We start from the raw sequence: 18,845 nt of genomic DNA, 5'->3' as shown, positions 1-18,845 counted from the left end.
AGGCAGAAAGGTGACCAAGTAAATATAAATACTTTTCCAAGTAGTTTTTCATGACCGAATAAAACTTAAATATTGATTTAAGTACAGATATCGGTGTTACTTTCATATTACCAAGGTTTTTGAAGTCATTATTTTTATTGAAATAGGAACTGTTTGGCTTAATTTCATTAACAATATTCAACGTAAATAAGTAGAGCATTAACCTCTTCATCTGTATCTTGAATAATTTCATATGACACTGAAGAACATCGTGCTTCAAAAATCTGAAAAGAAAAGTGATTTTATTAGTTTAGAATGAAACATACAGCCACTGCGAGGTTGTTCAACCTTGGCAGTATGGACATTGGCGTCGGATAATTCTTTCTGCTGAGGCCGTTCTGTGCATTGTAGGATGTTCAGCAATATCTTCGGCGGAATCCACTAGAAACCAGTAGCATACCCCCCCTTCTGATCTTCAAAATCGAAAATGCCTCTATGAAATCTATGCCAAATGCCCCTGGGGTGAAATTGCCCACAGATGAGAAATTGCCTCTTGACTAGAAAAGCCTCATTTTTTAAGTCATAAAACAGAGTAGAAAGTCTTTAGGGTTTACTCATTCATATATTACTAAAAATACTCATATTCTAAGAATGAAACTATTGCACATGCCCCCCTAAGAAATAGAACCATGCAAAGGCAAAACAAGCTGGTCTTTGGTGCCGGGAAACTTGCATCCAGGAGTAACTGAGCCATTTCTAAAAGTGAAATGACATGACAACAAAGGGGCCTTGAAGATTATACTATAACTGAGGGGGAAAGGCTGAAAAATGCATAGTTATACTGTCTTCTGGCAGAGGTGGAAAATCGCTCTATTGTTTCCAATTTTTCACTGGCACTTTTGCTGAGTGGATGAGACCTACCTGATCCTCTGTAACAGGTAACAGGGAACTCAGCAAAAGCCACTACTAAACCAAATCATCTTCCGAGAAATCTCTAAGGTAACACCAAGCTCACATGCATATTCCAGGAACTATATAGGGTATACATTACATTGCTCTATTGGGAATTCAGTTTCCACCTTAACTTCCCAAGGCCAATCTTCACACGATATGAAACTATACACAACTCACATGTAGGCCCATTATAGCCTTACCATTCCAGGGTTTGAGATTTTATGTTCCCTTCTCCACCTGACATTAAATCTCATGAGATCCTTAAGGTCCTCTACAACTAATAAATGCCTGGAGAGCTACAGATTATCAGAACTTCCTACAACTTTTGATATTCAAAGTCTTCTTATTCTTTTTTGCTTAGGTCAGTACAACCCTTCACTCTCTTGGACCACAGGCCACTTCCAATAACTTCAATAAATTTTATATCACCCAAAAATCCATAAAAGTTCATGTCAGTTGTCCCTGAGAACTTCCTCCCTATTAAAAAAAGCTTTAGTGGGCATTTAATTGCCTTTCCCTACCACGATTCATTAAATACCTGGATTGGGATAAAGCCTGAGGATGAAAAAGGGAGTATCAGTAACAAGGGTAACAATGGTTTTATCCATGACAGTGATTCAAAACTGGGAACCTGATTATGCCACCTCCTTCATTATGTTTCAGCGCTGTGCACCACTTACAGGATACAAGATAAAATTTTTCTCAGGGAATACAAAATAATCCCTTGTCCAGACCCTGGCTTCCTCTCCTACTTCCCCTCCAACAGACTACACATCCCAACTGGGGTGCCCACGTCCGCCCTTGCCGTGAACCGTTACAGCTCCGTGCCACTGCACACATGGGCCTCCACCCTGGCAAGTCGGCACTTCCGGTCCTGGCTCTCCACGCCCCTGAATGCCACGCCAAATGATCTCCACCTTCGTGAGCCCTTCTTCAAGTTACCCCCAAATTTATCCTGACACCAGCGCAACTCTTAGCTCACTGCACTGCAACTGTATTTGCTTACTCATCTGCCTCCCTGCAAACTTCTTGAGGGTAAAGATCATCTTATTCACCTAGAAACGTACCTGATATATGACAAGGACTTTTAATTAATATTTGATAAACTGATGAGCTCTTCCCTCACAGACTTGTAAGTACTGAGTTTGAAAACGTGGCATGAAAGCCATGGTTTCTAGAACCCTAACTTGCCATACTGGGAGTGGGTGCAGTCTGAGAGGGGTCTGTATCACGGGGCTGGAATGCCCAGGCAGCAAAAGGAGTTATCCTCACTTAGGAAAGCACAACAGGACTATGAAATCCAGAAAACACAGTTATTTCCTTATAAAATACAATCACTCTTTTAGGGAAATAGTCACCCACTGAAAAATTTATGAGGCAAAAAGAACAACTAACATAATATTAAGATGATTCTCTCCCATGTACCACATGCCGAAGATCATACACCCAAGATAAGAACAATATGCACTGGTTGCTCCAGCACCGAAATGACTTCGGCAGATAAGGCTTCTATCAAAGGAACGGTTCTTAAAGAGCTCTAACTCCGATAACTGGCAAGTAATCCTGCAAAAACTTCTTCCCCTACAACTTAACACTCATGCTCTGTACTTCTTTAGGTTTCTGCTGTAACTCTGTAGAGACCAAAAGTAACTATAAGAAGCACGCAGGCTTCTTCATACTGTTCCCTGGATGTGCAGCCTAGGGGACCACGAAGCAGTGACACTAAGTCACTGAACACACTGGCAAGCTCAACTTCCTTGCTTTTACTTTATTCTAGGGAACTGGTTACAACACAAGAAATCTGGAGGTTTTTCCTCTAAGAAAGCAATGAAGACTTCTGATCGTGAAGTCAGTATAGGTGAACATGGTACTCGCCTCCTCCCACAACTATATCAAAATTACAACTAAAGAACAGCAATCATTCAGAACCACCTGAAATCCGGCTGAATGGACGTACTATAACTAGGGAATTAAACAAGAAGCCACATGGAGACTGGTAAAGGGACGGAGATGGGCTGGTCCCACATCTACGAATGTCCGGGAAAAACTGGGAGGGATATCATAGCTGCGAAGGTTCCCTCTGAAGAGTAAGGGGTCTCAGTCCCATATCAGGCACCCCATCCCTGAGTTCCAGCACCAGAAGGAAAAGCCCCCTTGCTGTAAAAACAAGCTGGGACTGAGGCTGAGGGAGAGGGAAGCTTTCAGAGTCCCAGCCAGTTATTTTTAAAGGGCCCGTGCATGGACTTACTCAGATTCACTCCCTCCGAACTCCAGTGCAGAGGCAGCAGCTTCAAAAGCACCAGAGGCATGTGGGGAAGAAGTGGAGTGTCCAGCATCAGGGGAGAGCTGGGGAGGCAGCTTTCTCCCAGACAGAAGTACTGGGAGAGGTTACTGTTCCTTTGATGAGCCCTCACTCCAAACAGCCTGCAGGCAGATACCATATCTGAGCCTCCATCAACTTGGCTAACACTGTTTACCCCACTCTGGAGAGTCCTTGAGGCCCTGCTCCACCTACTTTCGGCGCCAACAAGCTATTTCCAGTGAATTCTTCATAAAAATGGCCTGTTTCGGCTCATGCTTCAGATTTTCCTAAAATCTCTTAAACAAGCGGCATCTAACCTCAGTGAGTCCTGTACCTCTCACTTACCAGTAAGTGGTCCTAGGCCTGGTCCTAGCAGCAGCCAGCCTTGGTTCACAGACACCTTGGCCTTGCCTGGACACCTCTAAGGCCAACACGAGTAGCAGCCATCTGCAGATCACTTTGTACCTCGTGCTGGGTGGCCCCAGGCAGAGGTGGCTGACCTTATCCTGCAAGTTTTGGGAGGCACCCAAGCCACTGCACCCACTGGACAGCTTCAGACCACACTGAAGCACAACCACCCAACCACCACACAAGTGACACTCAAGGGGCTAATTCAGTAGGCACCAGAGTCCTGTTGAAGTAAGTCCTGCTCTGTGGGGTGGGACCCAGCATGACTTATCCCCCGTGGCAGTCAATGGTCACAGCCAGTCCTTGCAGCTGACCAGCCTGCAAGTAAATCCCTCCCACTAACATGCCAATAGCAGTCAAGGCAAAACTACAAGAGGAGGTGTACGCAGCCCATACAGGGGGCTCACCTCAAGTGCCCAGCTCAGGTGAACAGGGAGGCCGTGCCACCAGACCCTACAGGACACCTACTATATTACGACACACTACCAAGCCTGGAAGATAGATACAGCAGCTCTACCTACTATATAGAAACAAACACAGGGAGGCTGCCAAACTGAGGTAACAAGAAAACATGGCTCAAATGAAAGAAAAGAACAGATCACCAGAAAAAGGAATAAACAAAATGGAGACAAGCAATCCACCTGATGCAAAGTTCAAAACACTGGTGATAAGAATTCTTAATGAGCTTAGTGAGAACCTCAGAAGCTTAAAATAGATCCACTCAGAAACAAAGGATACACTAATTAAAATGAAGAACAATTTATAGGGAATCGACAGTAGAGTGGATGAAGCTGAGAATCAAATCAGCAATTTGGAATATAAAGAAGCAAAATACAAACAATTATAACAGCAAGAACAAAAAGAATTAAAAAAAAATAAGGACAGTGTAAGGAGCCCCTAGGACAACTTCAAGCATACCAACATTCGCATCATAGGGGTGCCAGAAGGAGAAGAGAAAGAGCAAGAAACTGGAAACACATTTGAAAAGATAATCCTCCACTAACTTAGTGAAGGAAATACACATACAAGTCCAGGAAGTGCAGAGTCCTAAACAAGATGAACCCAAAGAGGCGACACCAAGACGAATCATAATTAAAATTGGAAAAGTTAAAAGACAGAGAAAAGTCCTAAAAGAAACAAAAGAAAAAAAACAATTATTTACCAACAAGGAAGCTTTCATAAGACCGTCAGCTGATTTCTCAACAGAAACTTTGCAGGCTAGAGCGGACTGGCAAGAAATATTCAAAGTGCTATGAAGCAGGGACCTATAACCAAGATTGCTCTGCCCAGCAAAGCTGTCATTTAGAATAAAGGGACCGGTAAGAGCTTCCCAAAGAAGAAGGTAAAGGAGTTCATCACCACCAAACCAGTATTGCACGAAATGTTAAAGAGTTTTCTTTAGAAAGAAGAAAAAAATATATGAACAATCAAGTGCCAATAAATACATATCTATCAAAAATTGAATCTAAAAAAAACAAAACAGGCAGAAGAGAAGCAGGGTAATAGATACAGAGCACATTTTGACGGTTGCCAGATGGGAGGGGAGTTGGGGAAGGTGGGTGAAAACGATGAAGGGATTGAGAAGCACAAAGTGGCTGTTACGGAATAGTCATGAGGATGTGAAGTACAGCATAAGAAATATAGTCAATAACATTCTAACAACTATACATGGAGTTGGGGTGATCACTTAGTTATGTAATATCTAGTCACTGGGGTGTACACCTGAAACTAATATGATGATCTATGTTACCTGGAATTGAAAATAAAAATGATATATAACGAAGAGTTCCCTCTCCCAAGCTCTTCTGGCCTCCCTAGTTATTATCCCTGCATTTTCATAGCAAGCACTTGACCACTGCAATCTATAGTCCCAACAGCTAAAAGCAGGTAAATTCAACCATTCCCATTTATAAGCAGTCTCTAAATTTCAGAATTCTGAAGTTCTAAAATTCTATAAGTTTTCTTAAAGGCAAATAATTTTGCTACAGAGAACAGGTTAAAGGCAAATAATTTTGCTACAGAGAAAAGGTTCTCAAACTAGTTCACAGATGCCAATTTATTCCAATTACTTAAAAGGAAAACAGCCTCGCCTTGCTCTTAGGCCTGCATCTCTGCACACAGTTAGCTCCCTCTGCCTGGAACATCCCTCCCTCTCCCACGGCACCTCACTTCACCTTCCCCCAGGTAATTCCTATTCATTCCTTAGTTCTGTTTAAATGTAACCCCTCTTTGGTAAACTTTTACTAATCCCCCCACAGTGTACCAAGGCTACATGCATTGCCTGCTGTGAATTCCCATGTTGCGTGCTAAGCACTGATCAGACTTGATAATTGTTGTGCATCTTCTCACATGTATAAGCCTCTGAATACAGAGAAGGTGTGTCCCTCCTAGTTTATCGAAATGCCGGGCATACAGCGGCACTTCAAAAATAATCTGCTGAAAAGCCCTGGCTGGTGTAACTCAGGAGACTGAGCTCCGACCTGCAAACCAAAGGATCTCGGTTCAATTCCCAGTCAGGGCGCATGCCTGGGTTGCAAGCCAGTTCCCTGCAGGCCAGTTCTCAGCAGGGGACACACTAGAGGCAACCACACATTGATGTTTCTCTCCCTCTCCCCTTCCCCTCTAAAGATAAATAAATAAATAAATACTTAAAAAAAATAATCTGCTGAAGTAATAAGCTATTCAGAAGACTAAAACCTGGGTGTTCCACAGTACCCAGGGTCAAAGAAGAGCCTAAGACACTGCCACAGTGCCTTTTGCAAAGGACTCCCTGTAACTGCGTCTTTCTACATTTTTACGCAGTCTCTTCTTTTATGGATCCTTGATTGGTGCCAGGATACCTCCCTAAGGAAGTTGGGATTGAAGGGGTAAAATAAAGAAACAAGTACATATCTTCCTGACTAAATTGAAACCAGCCCTCTGTGACTATTATCAGTAATGGGGACCATATTACTCTCTGCTAAAACCTACAGTCTCTATTTTACAGTATCTTACCTGGGTTAGGTTTTTGCTTGCAGTTGAGTCATTATTTTCTTGATGCTCATAATGAGATTTTCCTTTCCACTCATGAACCGTCTGCTTATAAGTGGAATCTGAAAATAAATGTTTACTCTTGTGCCTCATCAGATCTGATGGACCCTGAAAGCTTTCCTGGCGTCCTTTTCTCTTCTGCTTAGTCCTTGACTTGCTGGAATCTAAAAGGAAAACATTTTCTTCTACAAGTTTCTGATGGGTATCGTGAGATTTTACTGGAATTCTGAAACTGACTTTCTTTCTTCTGGATTCACAGGGTTCTTTAATGATCTTGTTGGAATTATAATCCTGAGAAAACTGAATTCTCTTGCATTTTTCCATAACCCGTTTTTCAGAAGTGTCTCTGTATCTATTGTGCCTTTCTTTCCTGGGCTCCTTCATCTTCTCCCTCTGAGCAAGCACACGAGGCCAGGCTCTTTCACTGGCCTGGCCTTCAGCTTCAGGTTTCACATCTTTGGCAATTTTAGGACCGCTATGGTTTTTAATTCCATGGTCAAGGTTACTCCTAACATTTGTCAGTTTAATATCTTTCACTTTCAAATCTACACATTTACTCTTATGTTGTTTAGTTCCATCTGAAGAAGGACTTTGTGAAATAATTTGATTATCATTAGAATATGATGCTTCTTGGAGTGTAACAGGTCCTTGGGATGACGAAGTCAGTTTTGGTCTCTTTCTTGGAATGTCAGGGTCTACATTTGGTCTGTAAAGTGACACAGAAACCCAGGTTGCATTACAATTTGCACTGTACCATTTTAGTTGGGAAAGGATAGAACTAGCCTGACGCAAACTTCCTAAAAAGTGCAAATGACTACATTAAGAACGAAATGAAAAGGATTATTTCACAAATGGTGGAATAATTGGTTTGCTATTTGGGGGAAACAAAAACAAATTTATACCTCTGTAAAATACCAGACACTGGGATTAAACATTTAAGTGCAAAATAATTATTATTATAATAATTGCTATATTTCATATCAATCCCTTAAAAACCACAGAGGAAAAAAGAGAGTATTTATTTGATTTCTTAACAGAGAGCTTCCTAAATTTAAAAGCTGTGAGAAAACTCACATGAGAAAATAAAATGTAAATGACTATTTACTTCCAAACTTTAGCATATTAACCCCTGGCATAGCATAAACAAAATTTAAAGAACTGGGAGATGGCATTTTATATATGTGTGTGTATTTATATATATACATATATATGAGATAGCTTATTAGCTTTATTAGATAAAAAGCACAATAAAAAGTTCTAAGACGCTAGAATATCCCATAAATAGAAAATTAATGAAAGAGAAAAAGGGAAAAACTAGTAAACCTTCTGAAAAATAAATCTCACTTCCCTATGTTGCTAATTACAACAACATACCATTTACTTCCATCAAATAAGCAAAAATTTTAAAATAACATTATATATTGGCAAGGAGTTGGAAAATGGATCCTCTCTCATTTGTTGCTGATAGAAATGTAAAATGATTACAGTTCCACAAAGGAATCTGAAATTATAATTAAAAGTTCCAAAAAGTTCATATTCTTTGACTTCTCAGTAATTCTCATTTTAGAATATCAAGGTGAAAAAAAATTAATAAACCAAAAAAATATATACTCAATTCAGGATTATTTATAACAGCAAAAAGCCAAGTACAAGGTAAATGTAAAACCTTTTGAAATGACTAAGAACCATTTTAACAATTATGAGAAAATATCATAGTCATTTTAAATGATCTTTTGAGAAGTTTTCAATGATATAAAACATACTGACAAACTACTCAGCAAAAACCAAGCAGGGCATAAATCTGTATATATACCGTGGTCTCAACAATTTAAATAAACATAGTAAAAAGGTCAGAAACACATGTGCTAAAAATGTTAGAAGATGTAATAGCTACAGGTGATAGTAATATTCTCCTGCTTAATAAATGTAGATACTGGTTGGTAGTCAGAAAGAAAGGGTAAAAAATTTCAACACAACGCAATCCATTCATTTATGTGAACAAATCCTGGAGCGCTTTCTAAGTGCCTGTCACACTACCAGGCACTGGAGCGGCAGTAGAAGACACATCAGGTGGAGTCCTTCCCCTAATTAGACTGCAGTCCAGCATTACCAAGGGATGGTAATTAAGTGACTTCTCAAGTAGTTATGGAAGAACAATTATAAACATCTCAGTGTTTTTACAGGAGTTAAACCTGACTCTTCATCTGGTTTTATTTACTTTGCTATCTATTCCTACAAAAAGACTGCCTTTCATTATTTATCTGTTAATAAGTAACAATAAAAGAAAACTAAATAGTTTTTATTAGTCTCTTAAAAATATTCTGGATTTTTCTATTTTAGTTTATAACACACATTATATTATTTTCAGATTTACAACATATTAATTACACACTTATGTAACTTAGGAAGTGGTCATTTTAATACAAAATTTTAAATGTTATTGGACCTTGACTAGCACTTAATGGTATATCATGTAAAATGTCAACCATATTAAGAAAAAATCAGGAAAACAACATGCAGAACAAATAAATTTTTTAATAGGAACTTGTAGTTATCTGAGCACTTCCATATTCCTATTTTATTTGTTCTTCACAATGGCCCTGTGCTGCATATTTCATGGAAATCCATGCACTGTGTTTTATATGGTCATAATTAAATAAAAACTCAACATTATCATACCTTCTAAAACACCAACAAAATTAAACTTTAAAATTGCCTCTTATCAACTAGGTTTGTGAAATGCTACAATGCAATAATTCAGTTCTATATTCGCAACCCAAAATACTAAAGTTCTGAGATCTTTTTAGATAAATTAGACATACAACAAATACGCATTTTTACAAACGAGTACAAAATCAATATTCACCTAAAGCGAATATCAACATCCTAGATTGAACTCTTGCAATAAAGAATGTAAAATTTTGTGAAAAAACTAATTATTATAATTAGATTAGTTAAAAATTTAGTAACCAACGTTTAAAATATGACATAGTGCGGGGACAGTAGTTTCTCAACATTATCAGCTGCAAGATTGCTCTGCTGTGTCAAAATCAATGCTGAGATAAAAATCTACATTTTATCTGGTAGTATCTTTTATGTATACAGAATTCTGAAATATGTTTTATTTCACTCAACTTTTCCTCAAATTTATATGAAGACGATTCAAAAATCAAAATGTGATGTGCAGTAGCTAGAAATATTTGCATTCAAAACAGTACTAATCACAGTAAGCAAATGATTTTGCAAGTCTAATTATTTAGATTCTCAATTCTAGGCCCAAAAAGTAAAAAGGTACCCAAAAAAGGGGGGGGAATTTACCTTTTCAGATCTTGTCTTCTTTTTATATTACAGTTCAGAATGTCTATATGATCTGATTTCTGAAAGAAAAAAACATGCCATTTAAGAAATGTGAGTTGTGCAGTGACACAGTAGTTACAGGGAAGGAGACTGGGAGACAATCTGTTTTCCCTATACTTATGTTCTAGTGAATAGGTTCACACAATAATTTAATCAATCCTTCCAATAATCTTTTGAGACAGATATTATTATCATCCCCATGCTACAGATGAAGTACCCAAGGCTCAAAAGGAGCAAATTATCTCCCTCAGTGTCACAGAGTAGGGCAGCAGCAGATCTGTCTACTCTACTCAACCACCCTGTCTCTCTGTGTACTCTGGGATACAGGCCAGGCACAAGAAAAATGAGAGAGGAACAGGATATAGCCCCTGTCCTAAAGAGCTTAAAGTAAAATATAAAGAGAAGTAGAAGAGTATGCACAAATAACCTCATGTAAGGACACAACTAAGCACCAAAGCAGAAGAGAAGACAATAAGCTGTAAGATTGTTTAAAACATCAACTGCCAAAAGTTAGAACATGCCTAGGAAAAAAAGTGGACCAAATATATGCTAAAGGTTGACTATAGATTGACTAAAGGTTGAATAAAGATTAATGGGTAAAAGAAAAAAGGCATTCTCAGCTAAGAGTGCTTAGGCATTCGAAGAAGCTAAAGATGCCTGGAGCCAATCCAGCAGAGAGAAAAAAAACCAGCCTGGCAAGAAACAGAAGTTTTGAGGAAGAAGAAAAAAGAAAACTGGAGAGTTAGAATGTGACCAAATGTAAGTGTCCTGAATGACAAACTGAAAAGAGGGAGTGAAGGTTTTTTAACAGAGAGGAAATATGATGAAATCAGTGTTGGAAGATGGTTAATATAGCAACAATAAGTTGAAATAGCAGTTTCATTATATGAAAACAAACAAGTTCTTAAAAACAATTCTGCATGCAGGGAACTTCCACTACTTTTTCTTATTACCCACAACCCCGGGGCCAGCCTGACATAAACCTAATTTCAACTTGAATGTGGTAAGTGCTTTACCTCCCACCCACCTGTGCACTAGCTTCATGTGTTTAGTTTGCTGTCACTGCTTCTAATTATTTGTGTGAGAGAGCAAAGAACCCTGGACTTCATTGCTGGACACAGCAGGTCCTTGAATAACACCATTTCCTTTATCATTTCCTTATAACACTGATGAGATGTTATAGGAACTTAACTCTTGTTCCTAGCAATTAGCCTACAGTAAAATCAGTTTCATTAGAAATCATTTTTGCTTAAAGGCTGCAGAACCTATCTATGACATGAAGTAAAAATTTACTGTATAATTTTGTGTCCTGGGACAAGTCATTCAACCTTCTGGATCTTGATTTCTGAATCTGAAAATGCAAACACCGTATCCTCCTTGGCTACCTCAAAAAAATTGTAAAGACAAATATAACAATATATAGGAAAAGGCTTTAAAATGTCTAAATTTAAATCCATGTTCTTTAATCCCAAATGATGGGGTCTATCTGCACAAATAAATAAGGAACTTGATAAATGGTTTTTGGTGAATGAAAGGAAGAAAAAAAAAAAAACCAACCCTGCTGCCTTTCCACTGGCTATCAAAAAGCAAGTAAAATACAAAGAAAAAAAATAAATGAAAAAGTAGTGGAGAAATTTATACCTTAAACTTTTTAACTGTACATTGAAACTCTAATATAGGTAACTTTCAGAGTTAGTTATAGTATCTCAACACTTACCAGTTTTCTCTTCTCTGATGAAACATTTCTAGAGCAAGATGAACTCACAGAACTTCCTGAGGTTCTTTTATCTTTCTTATCCTAAGAATGCCATTTGGAAAAGGGGGAAAGAAAAGCACAAAACAAAGCACAGTATAAGACAACATTATTTCATCACTGTTATAATTCAACATTCCTTCTACATTAATAAATTTCAGCAGGGAACAATGTTCAAAGGCACACAAACTGGTAAGAGGAAGAGAAGCCCAACTAGAAGGTGGATTCAACTAGAAATCAGAAAATCAAGATTCTCTTAAATTAAAGACAAGAAGGGATGTGGGAGTCACAAAGGCCAGCTGACAGCTTGGGTAAGGGCCCTGGGAGGTGGCACAGGCATGGGGGAATTAGGTCTTCCACAAAGCAAATCCATATACCCAGTTATTTTTCAGTGGGTCCTGAATTCAACAGACCCAGGACAACTATATTCTCAGTACCAGTGATTCTCATGTACCAATAATATACTAGACAGTGAGGACAGATTAATGAAAAAAACTATCAAACTCCCTACCCTCAGGGAAGTGAAAATCTAGTGTAGGACTTCACACATAAATAATATATTTGGTGTGTCACACCATGCTACAGAAAAAATAAAGCACAGAAAAGAATCAGGAAATGTTGGCAGGTGGGGGTTGAGGCAGTTGCAATTTTAAAGAGTAAAGACCTAGAGAAGGGATGGAACGAACCATGAGAGTAGGAAAGTATCTTCAGTTCAAAGGAAAGAGCAGCAAGGGCAAAGCCCCTGCGACAAGAATGTGCCTGGCTTGTTGGAACAAAGCAAGGAAGCCACAGAGTGGAGAAAGCAGAGGGGGAATGAGAGGGAGAAGAGTTGTGCAGAGTAGGTCACTGCGTCCGCCCCAGCAAGGACCTTAGCTTTGACTCTGGATGAAGGGAGAAACCACTAGAAAGTACTGAGTAAAGGGGTGATGTGATCTGACTTACCTTTAAACAGGATCACTCTGGCTGTTGTGTTGAGAACACGAGGAGGCAGAGGCAGAAGCAAGGAGATCAATTTAGAAGCTATTGCAATAATCTAGAAAAGCAAGTCTACCGCCTTGATCAGGGTGATAGCAGCCAGGGAGGGGGTCAGACTCTGAATATATTACTGAGAGAAAGAAAGCTGATAGAATTTGCTGATAGACTGAATGCAGGTAGAGGACTAGGATCAAGCAACTGAAAGAATGGAATTGCAATTTACCAAACTGGGAAAACTGAGGCTCAGCACTTGAAAGGTTATCATTTAAGAAGATGACACTGTGAAGAAGTCACCAGTGAGGAAAGAAAATCAGACCTGAAATCAGACGAGTCTGATTTTCTTTCCCCACTTAGTCTCAAAAGCTAAGTGAAGAAAGTGTTTCAAAGAGAAGGTGAAATGAGTTTGTCGATTATTGCTGACTGGTCAAGTCAGATGAGGTCCTAAACCAGATGAATGGATCTAGCAATATGGACACCATTGCTGGCCTTAATGACAGCATATCTGGAGGAGTGATGGCAAGAAAAGTCTAGTTCAAGTAGGTAAAGAATGAGAACTGCACACAGCATGTCAATTCCTAGTGTCAAATAAGGGTACACAGATCAAGGCCATACTCCAGGGTCCTCTTTCCAATTACTCATATACCTGGGAGGCCAAATGAGTAATCAGGAAGTTAGTAAACAAAGAACAAATACCAAAAAGTGTAATGATCTCAAAAATGCTTCATTCAATGAAGAAAAGAAAAGCTTTATGAACTAACCTGCTACCATAGAAGTCACTTCTTTAGTGAATACCTACCTGTGCCAGACTGTCATCTCTCATCTTGGATGACAAAACAGCAAAAACACTGTCTAACTCTGACAATGCACCACACACAGAGTACTCCGTCTATAATACAACTGAATACAGGGGATTTTGCTCGTTTGGGTTAAATCGATCACGTGGTAGCCCTGCTTCCTGGAGACAACACCCAGCTCAATTATTTAGCTATCCTAAATGTCACCCACCAAAAACACTGCTTAGAGTGCTGTGCTGACAGTATCAGAAAAAGGAACAGGGCTAGCATCCATTCCCTACCCTCAGCCTCCCTTGCTCCTCCCGATTTTGACTGGTGAGCACGTGATCCTACCCAATGCAGAGTAAATGCAGAAGGGAGAAGCAGTGGGAAATGGTCTAACGTAGAGTATTTCTATGAAAAGGAGGATTCTGGGGAGGGTTAGAATTGAAGTCAGAAATGCCTAAGCAAATTACTTACCTCTCTAAGCTTCAGTTTCTTCATTTGTGTAATTGGGACAATAACATGACCTACCTGATAGAGTTGTGAGGAATAAATAAAATAATGCAAACAGAGAACAGGAAAAACAAACGACTTCCCATGGGCCAAAAGGGCAGAACAATATGCTTACACATGTCATTTGAAAACAGAGGAGTCTTCTTTACATGACACAAAAAAATAAACTGTAAAAAAGGGTGTCTTTGTATTAGTAAATCAAAATTCTTACTTCTTCATCAAAGTTGGATAATGAGGTGATGTCTTTTCTCTGAGATGTCTCTGTTTTTCCACAAGATTCTTTGCTGGACATTTTGAAAAGCTAAAATAAACATTAAAAACACATTATGTTGTTTTTCATCACCATGACAACCAAAAATAACCTTAGAAATTATTCTTTCAGTTTTTTAAAGATTGGAGTTTTACAAACCAATTTCCATTTTCTAACCATCCCTAAGATGATAGGATTCTCTCACTGTTCCATTTTATTTCAGTTATATCCTCCCTCGAAATCATCTGTTCCTCTCCTCTGGCTTCCTATATGACCTTTTCAGGAATGACTCTCAAATCTGTGCCTTGAGCTCTGACTTCTTTCTCCAGCATCACTTCATTTTCAACTGCCTGCAGGACCACTGCATTTTGTCCCACCCATACCTCAAACCAATTAGTCACAATGCCTTCATGTTTCCCACACACCCTCTGTCACTCATGGAGGGAGTCTTTGGGCCAATCACATACATTTTTTTGAGCCCATTTCAATATGTGCAAAATTGAGACAACCCATCCCAGCAGGGTTTTGAAGGGCTCAAATGAAACAATGGATATTTAAAACACCTTGCACAAGGTAGAGCAAAAGAGAGTCTAAATAAACACTGGCACACGTGACTGTCTTTCTACTAGCTCCCTAAAGAGCAAATTACTCTCTATTAAAAACTTAGGAGGTGCTCATAAATGCTTGCTGAGTGAAAGAATAAATAATTTTTTTTTCTTTTTTAGGATATTCACTCTTTAATTCTGAGCCATACCAACACTTGCCCACTGCAGGGCGCCTGTTAACTTCCCACATCAGTTTCACTTTTCCAGCCCTGCTCTGGTCAACTCAGTACTGTGAGCTGCTTATCCCTGCCCACTCCCTCCACCCCCCACACAGAAAAAGCAACTAAGACAAGTACAGTCATTCCGTATGGTAATAAACACTGCCAAGTTAGAGTACACCAAAAGCACCCCGTGCTGGAACACAAAGGCCAGAAAGTCCTGGGAACATCACCAGGACTGCTGGGACAGGGAAATATAAAACAGGGTCTAAAGCAGAGCCCCAAGGAGAGTTGATTGCTGGTTGCGGCACACACTGAGACTATGAACAAAAAAGGCTAGAAATCAAGCAGTTGTAAGCTCCTGGTCATGCTCACAGTCAGGGAAGTTGAGTGAAAGAAGGGTCAATTATATGAAATCAAACTTTCAGAATGCTTCAATGAATATGAAGAGAAGGAAAATGCTGATAGTTGATACAGACACTGGCCAGTGGTGTCCGCAGTGTTGTGGATGCGATGAACAAAATCACACAGACTGCAGGAGTCTGTGGAGAAAAAGGGGCGGCAGGGAGACTCTCTGAGTGAGAGAGTGCCCTGACCCTTGCCTGGACTGGCTTTTATTGCTTTCTGGGAGCATTACGCAAGGAAGGTGCTCATTCATTATCCTTGGGTTTTGCTTTAAGTGATTACTTCTTACTGATAACAAAGAAAAGAATGTTGCAAATGCAACGGAATGATAAAAGTGATTGATCTGATTACATTCTACCCTTGGAATGCTTAGCACAGACTTTAAGGAGTCACTTCAAAGATATACATTAAACACCTGCTGTCTTAACTCTGAGGAAGTCTTAGGGAAAGCATTCCTCCAAGCAGCCAACATATAATGCAGGCCTGGTCCCCCATGGGACTGCTGATCTGTGGGCCTGGCTCCTCCTGTGTGCCCCCTGGCACCTGTCAGTTTTCCAAACCAAGCTAAGCTACGTTCCCCATTGCCACTCGGACCTGTCCCCTAGATAGCTGGCAAAAAACATAATAATAAATATTATTAGAGAATACTCAATATGGACTTCTAAGAGCAAATTCCAAATTACCCATAAATTTTGCTTTGCAAGATAACTTATGGCAATATTGGAATTCACAGTTGAGCTTCCAGATTAATCATCTTTTTGCTATATGGATTCCCCTTCCACTTGGGGCAGGGAGGAAGGGGGCAAAGTGCAAACAATGCAATAAAAAAAAACAATAATTTCCATAAAGTGAATTGCTTAGAGGCAATGGACTATATAATGGTTATATAATTTTTTAAATAATTTAAACTCAATTCATCTTGGTCTGATGTCGCTTCAAATACAAAATAATGCTCATTTAAAACTCTTATCTGGAAAAAAATAAAAAAATTTAAAAATAAACCTCTTATCCACAAAACAAATTGGAAAAAAAAAACACTGCAGAGAGTTGTCTACTGAAGGAAAAACACCTCTGTGTTTACTATGGCAAGTGTGAAATTCATATTGACTTTATGAAAATCGAAATATAAACTAAATGAGAGGAGACCTGTGCTGGCCAGCCTTCCAAGATGGTTCCTGATGATCTCTGCTGCCTGGTCCTTCCTTACAATCTGATGTAGTCGTCCCCTCTCACAATAAACAGTGCTGCCCTGTGCTTCCAATGAAATATTGCTAAATGGTGTATGTGGCTAGGTAATATAAGACACTGTGGCTCTGCCCTCCTCTGTCTTGTTCATTCTAGAGAAAGCCAGTCAAGATGTTGTGAAGACATTCAAGTAGCCCACAGAGATACCCACCAGCAAAGAACTTGGGCCTCTTGCCAAAAAACAGCCAAGTGCCAAGAATGTGAGTGAGCCACCTTTGAGGCTGATCCTGAAGCCCTAATCAAGCCTTCACATTGGCAGCACCCTTGCCAGGTATTCTCACAAGCTCACAAGACACCCTGAGCAAGATACATCCAAAAAGCCACTTCTGAATTCCTGACCTATTGAAACTGTGGAGGAATAAATGTTTATCGTTTTAAGCCGCTAAGCTTTAGTATAATTTAGGCAGCAAGAGAATAGTAATACTCATTTGCCGTGCCTTCGTATGCATTATAGAAGTGATTATTACACCCACGGTATGAAATCATTATACCCATGTGTAATGCGCATCCTTATTTTTCCCCTCAAAAATGTGGGCAAAAAGTATGCATTATATACAGCAAACTACGGTAATTCTTCAAGCTAGGAAGATTCCTTCTTTAGGATGTCTCAAGAGCAGGACCGTGCCTGGAAATTTTTGCTGAAATTCCCATAGAATGCACACGTTAAAATCTAACCCTTCTCATCTTGTTTTCCAGCTGGTAATAAATGATGAGATCGACACGGAGGGTCTAGCTTTCATTAACCATACAGTTTTCAGAAGTAAAAAATAGATGATTCTTGGATGATGGACAAATAGCTAGCCACTACTCATTTCTGTATTATGTATTATTATCCCATTTGTAATTGTCCGCTACCTAAAACTAAAAGAGACTTCCCTCTCCTGTTGCCAATAACGTTCGGACCCGTCCCAGCCAGAAGAGCAAAAAGACTTTTTTCCCCCTGCCCGTCCCCGTGGGCTTGCAGGAGTGCGACTTAAACTCCTACAGGCCTAGAGTAAAGGGAGAAGAAGTACTACAGGGGGTGGGGGGTGGAGGGAGGGGTCTCACTGCCACATGCCTTAGGGAATCTGAATTGCAACAATCAAATGCCCAAAGCTCCACACACTCCGAGTTCTGGTATTAAAAGCCCACAATCGAGCGGGGACCGGAGGGAAAGGGGCGGGGACCGGGCACTTATCCACTGGACGCTACATCCACCAAGCAGCGGTGAAGAAACTGGGAATATGTAGACTAAAGCAAAAGTGAAATATGAGTGTTCGGGTCACGGTGTGGGTAAGGGTGCGAAACGAAGAGCAGACCCCTACGGTAATCAGCCGGACTGACAGACAAGCTCGTCAGCGACTCGTAAGTCGCGGGGACACACAGACTCCGCGGGAGGTGACCAGCCTCTACGCCGAGCGAGAGACAGCCCCCAAAGGCAGGGCCGGGCCAGAACCACACCCTTCACGGAGAAGACTCGACTCCGGGTCCGCCCACAGAGTCACCGCCGTAAGCTCCAGTGGCCCTGGAATCCCCAGTCCAGCGAGCAGCGGTCAAGGCCCGGAGTAAGGGGACGAAGCAACCCAGAAAAATGCCAATGAACCTCCCCAGTTCCCCAACCTTACCAAGCGCCGGGGGCAAGGGCGACTCTGGAGTCCCGACCAAGAGAAAGAGACCCCTGAGCCCGAGGCCCGCTGGGAAATGTAGTTCTGCACTCGCACCCCGTTACTACTCGAAGGCTCCAGAGCATCCGTTTAGCTTTGCATTAACTTTCTTCTAGACTTCAGAACTCCAGCTCCGCCCCCGTCTGCGCGGTGCACCCTGGGTATTGTAGTCTTGGCTTGGTTCGGTGGTTGACGGCTGGAACGGAGACGCACTGTGGAAACAAAACTCTCCTACCTCATTGGTCGCCGTCGTAGTTCGCTTCTGCGCAGTGTGTGGTGGCGTCGTAACGCCTCAGGGAAAGGGAAGCGGTTGGTACCGCAAATCCCTGCCTCTGGCTTTTAATTTTTCTCTTGGCAGACTTTGGTTACTGATTCTTCATCTTTTGTTTACTGCACTCATCCCGCCCTCCCCACTTGCTTTCCCACTCCTTGGATCCAGCCCTCTGGGCATTCACGCCAGTTCTCTGACCCTGCCGTAAGCCCCTCCTGGTC

General features: G+C 40.6%; 1 protein-coding gene across 3 annotated transcripts in view; it reads right to left on the bottom strand.

Annotated features, from left to right (window-relative positions):
- The window catches only part of SWT1 (SWT1 RNA endoribonuclease homolog), a 76,216-nt gene extending 57,756 nt beyond the window's left edge, over window positions 1–18,460 (bottom strand). For all 3 annotated transcript variants that reach the window (XM_037145695.2, XM_037145696.2, XM_037145694.2), the window contains exons 1-6: window positions 18,315–18,460; window positions 14,259–14,348; window positions 11,748–11,828; window positions 9,992–10,050; window positions 6,638–7,379; window positions 204–263 (exon numbers count right to left, since the gene is read on the bottom strand). In XM_037145695.2, the coding sequence (XP_037001590.2) occupies window positions 204–263; window positions 6,638–7,379; window positions 9,992–10,050; window positions 11,748–11,828; window positions 14,259–14,339 (1,023 nt within the window). In that variant the 5' untranslated portion in view covers window positions 14,340–14,348; window positions 18,315–18,460. The remainder of the gene's footprint in view (window positions 1–203; window positions 264–6,637; window positions 7,380–9,991; window positions 10,051–11,747; window positions 11,829–14,258; window positions 14,349–18,314) is intronic.
- Window positions 18,461–18,845: the final 385 nt, after the last annotated feature.

The sequence above is a fragment of the Artibeus jamaicensis genome, unplaced genomic scaffold (assembly GCF_021234435.1).
Source record: "Artibeus jamaicensis isolate MK-2021 breed Jamaican fruit bat unplaced genomic scaffold, CSHL_Jam_final contig_2170, whole genome shotgun sequence".
Lineage (NCBI taxonomy): Eukaryota > Metazoa > Chordata > Mammalia > Chiroptera > Phyllostomidae > Artibeus > Artibeus jamaicensis.
Note: the sequence above shows the minus strand (reverse complement) of the source record. Positions and strands in the feature narration are given on the sequence as shown.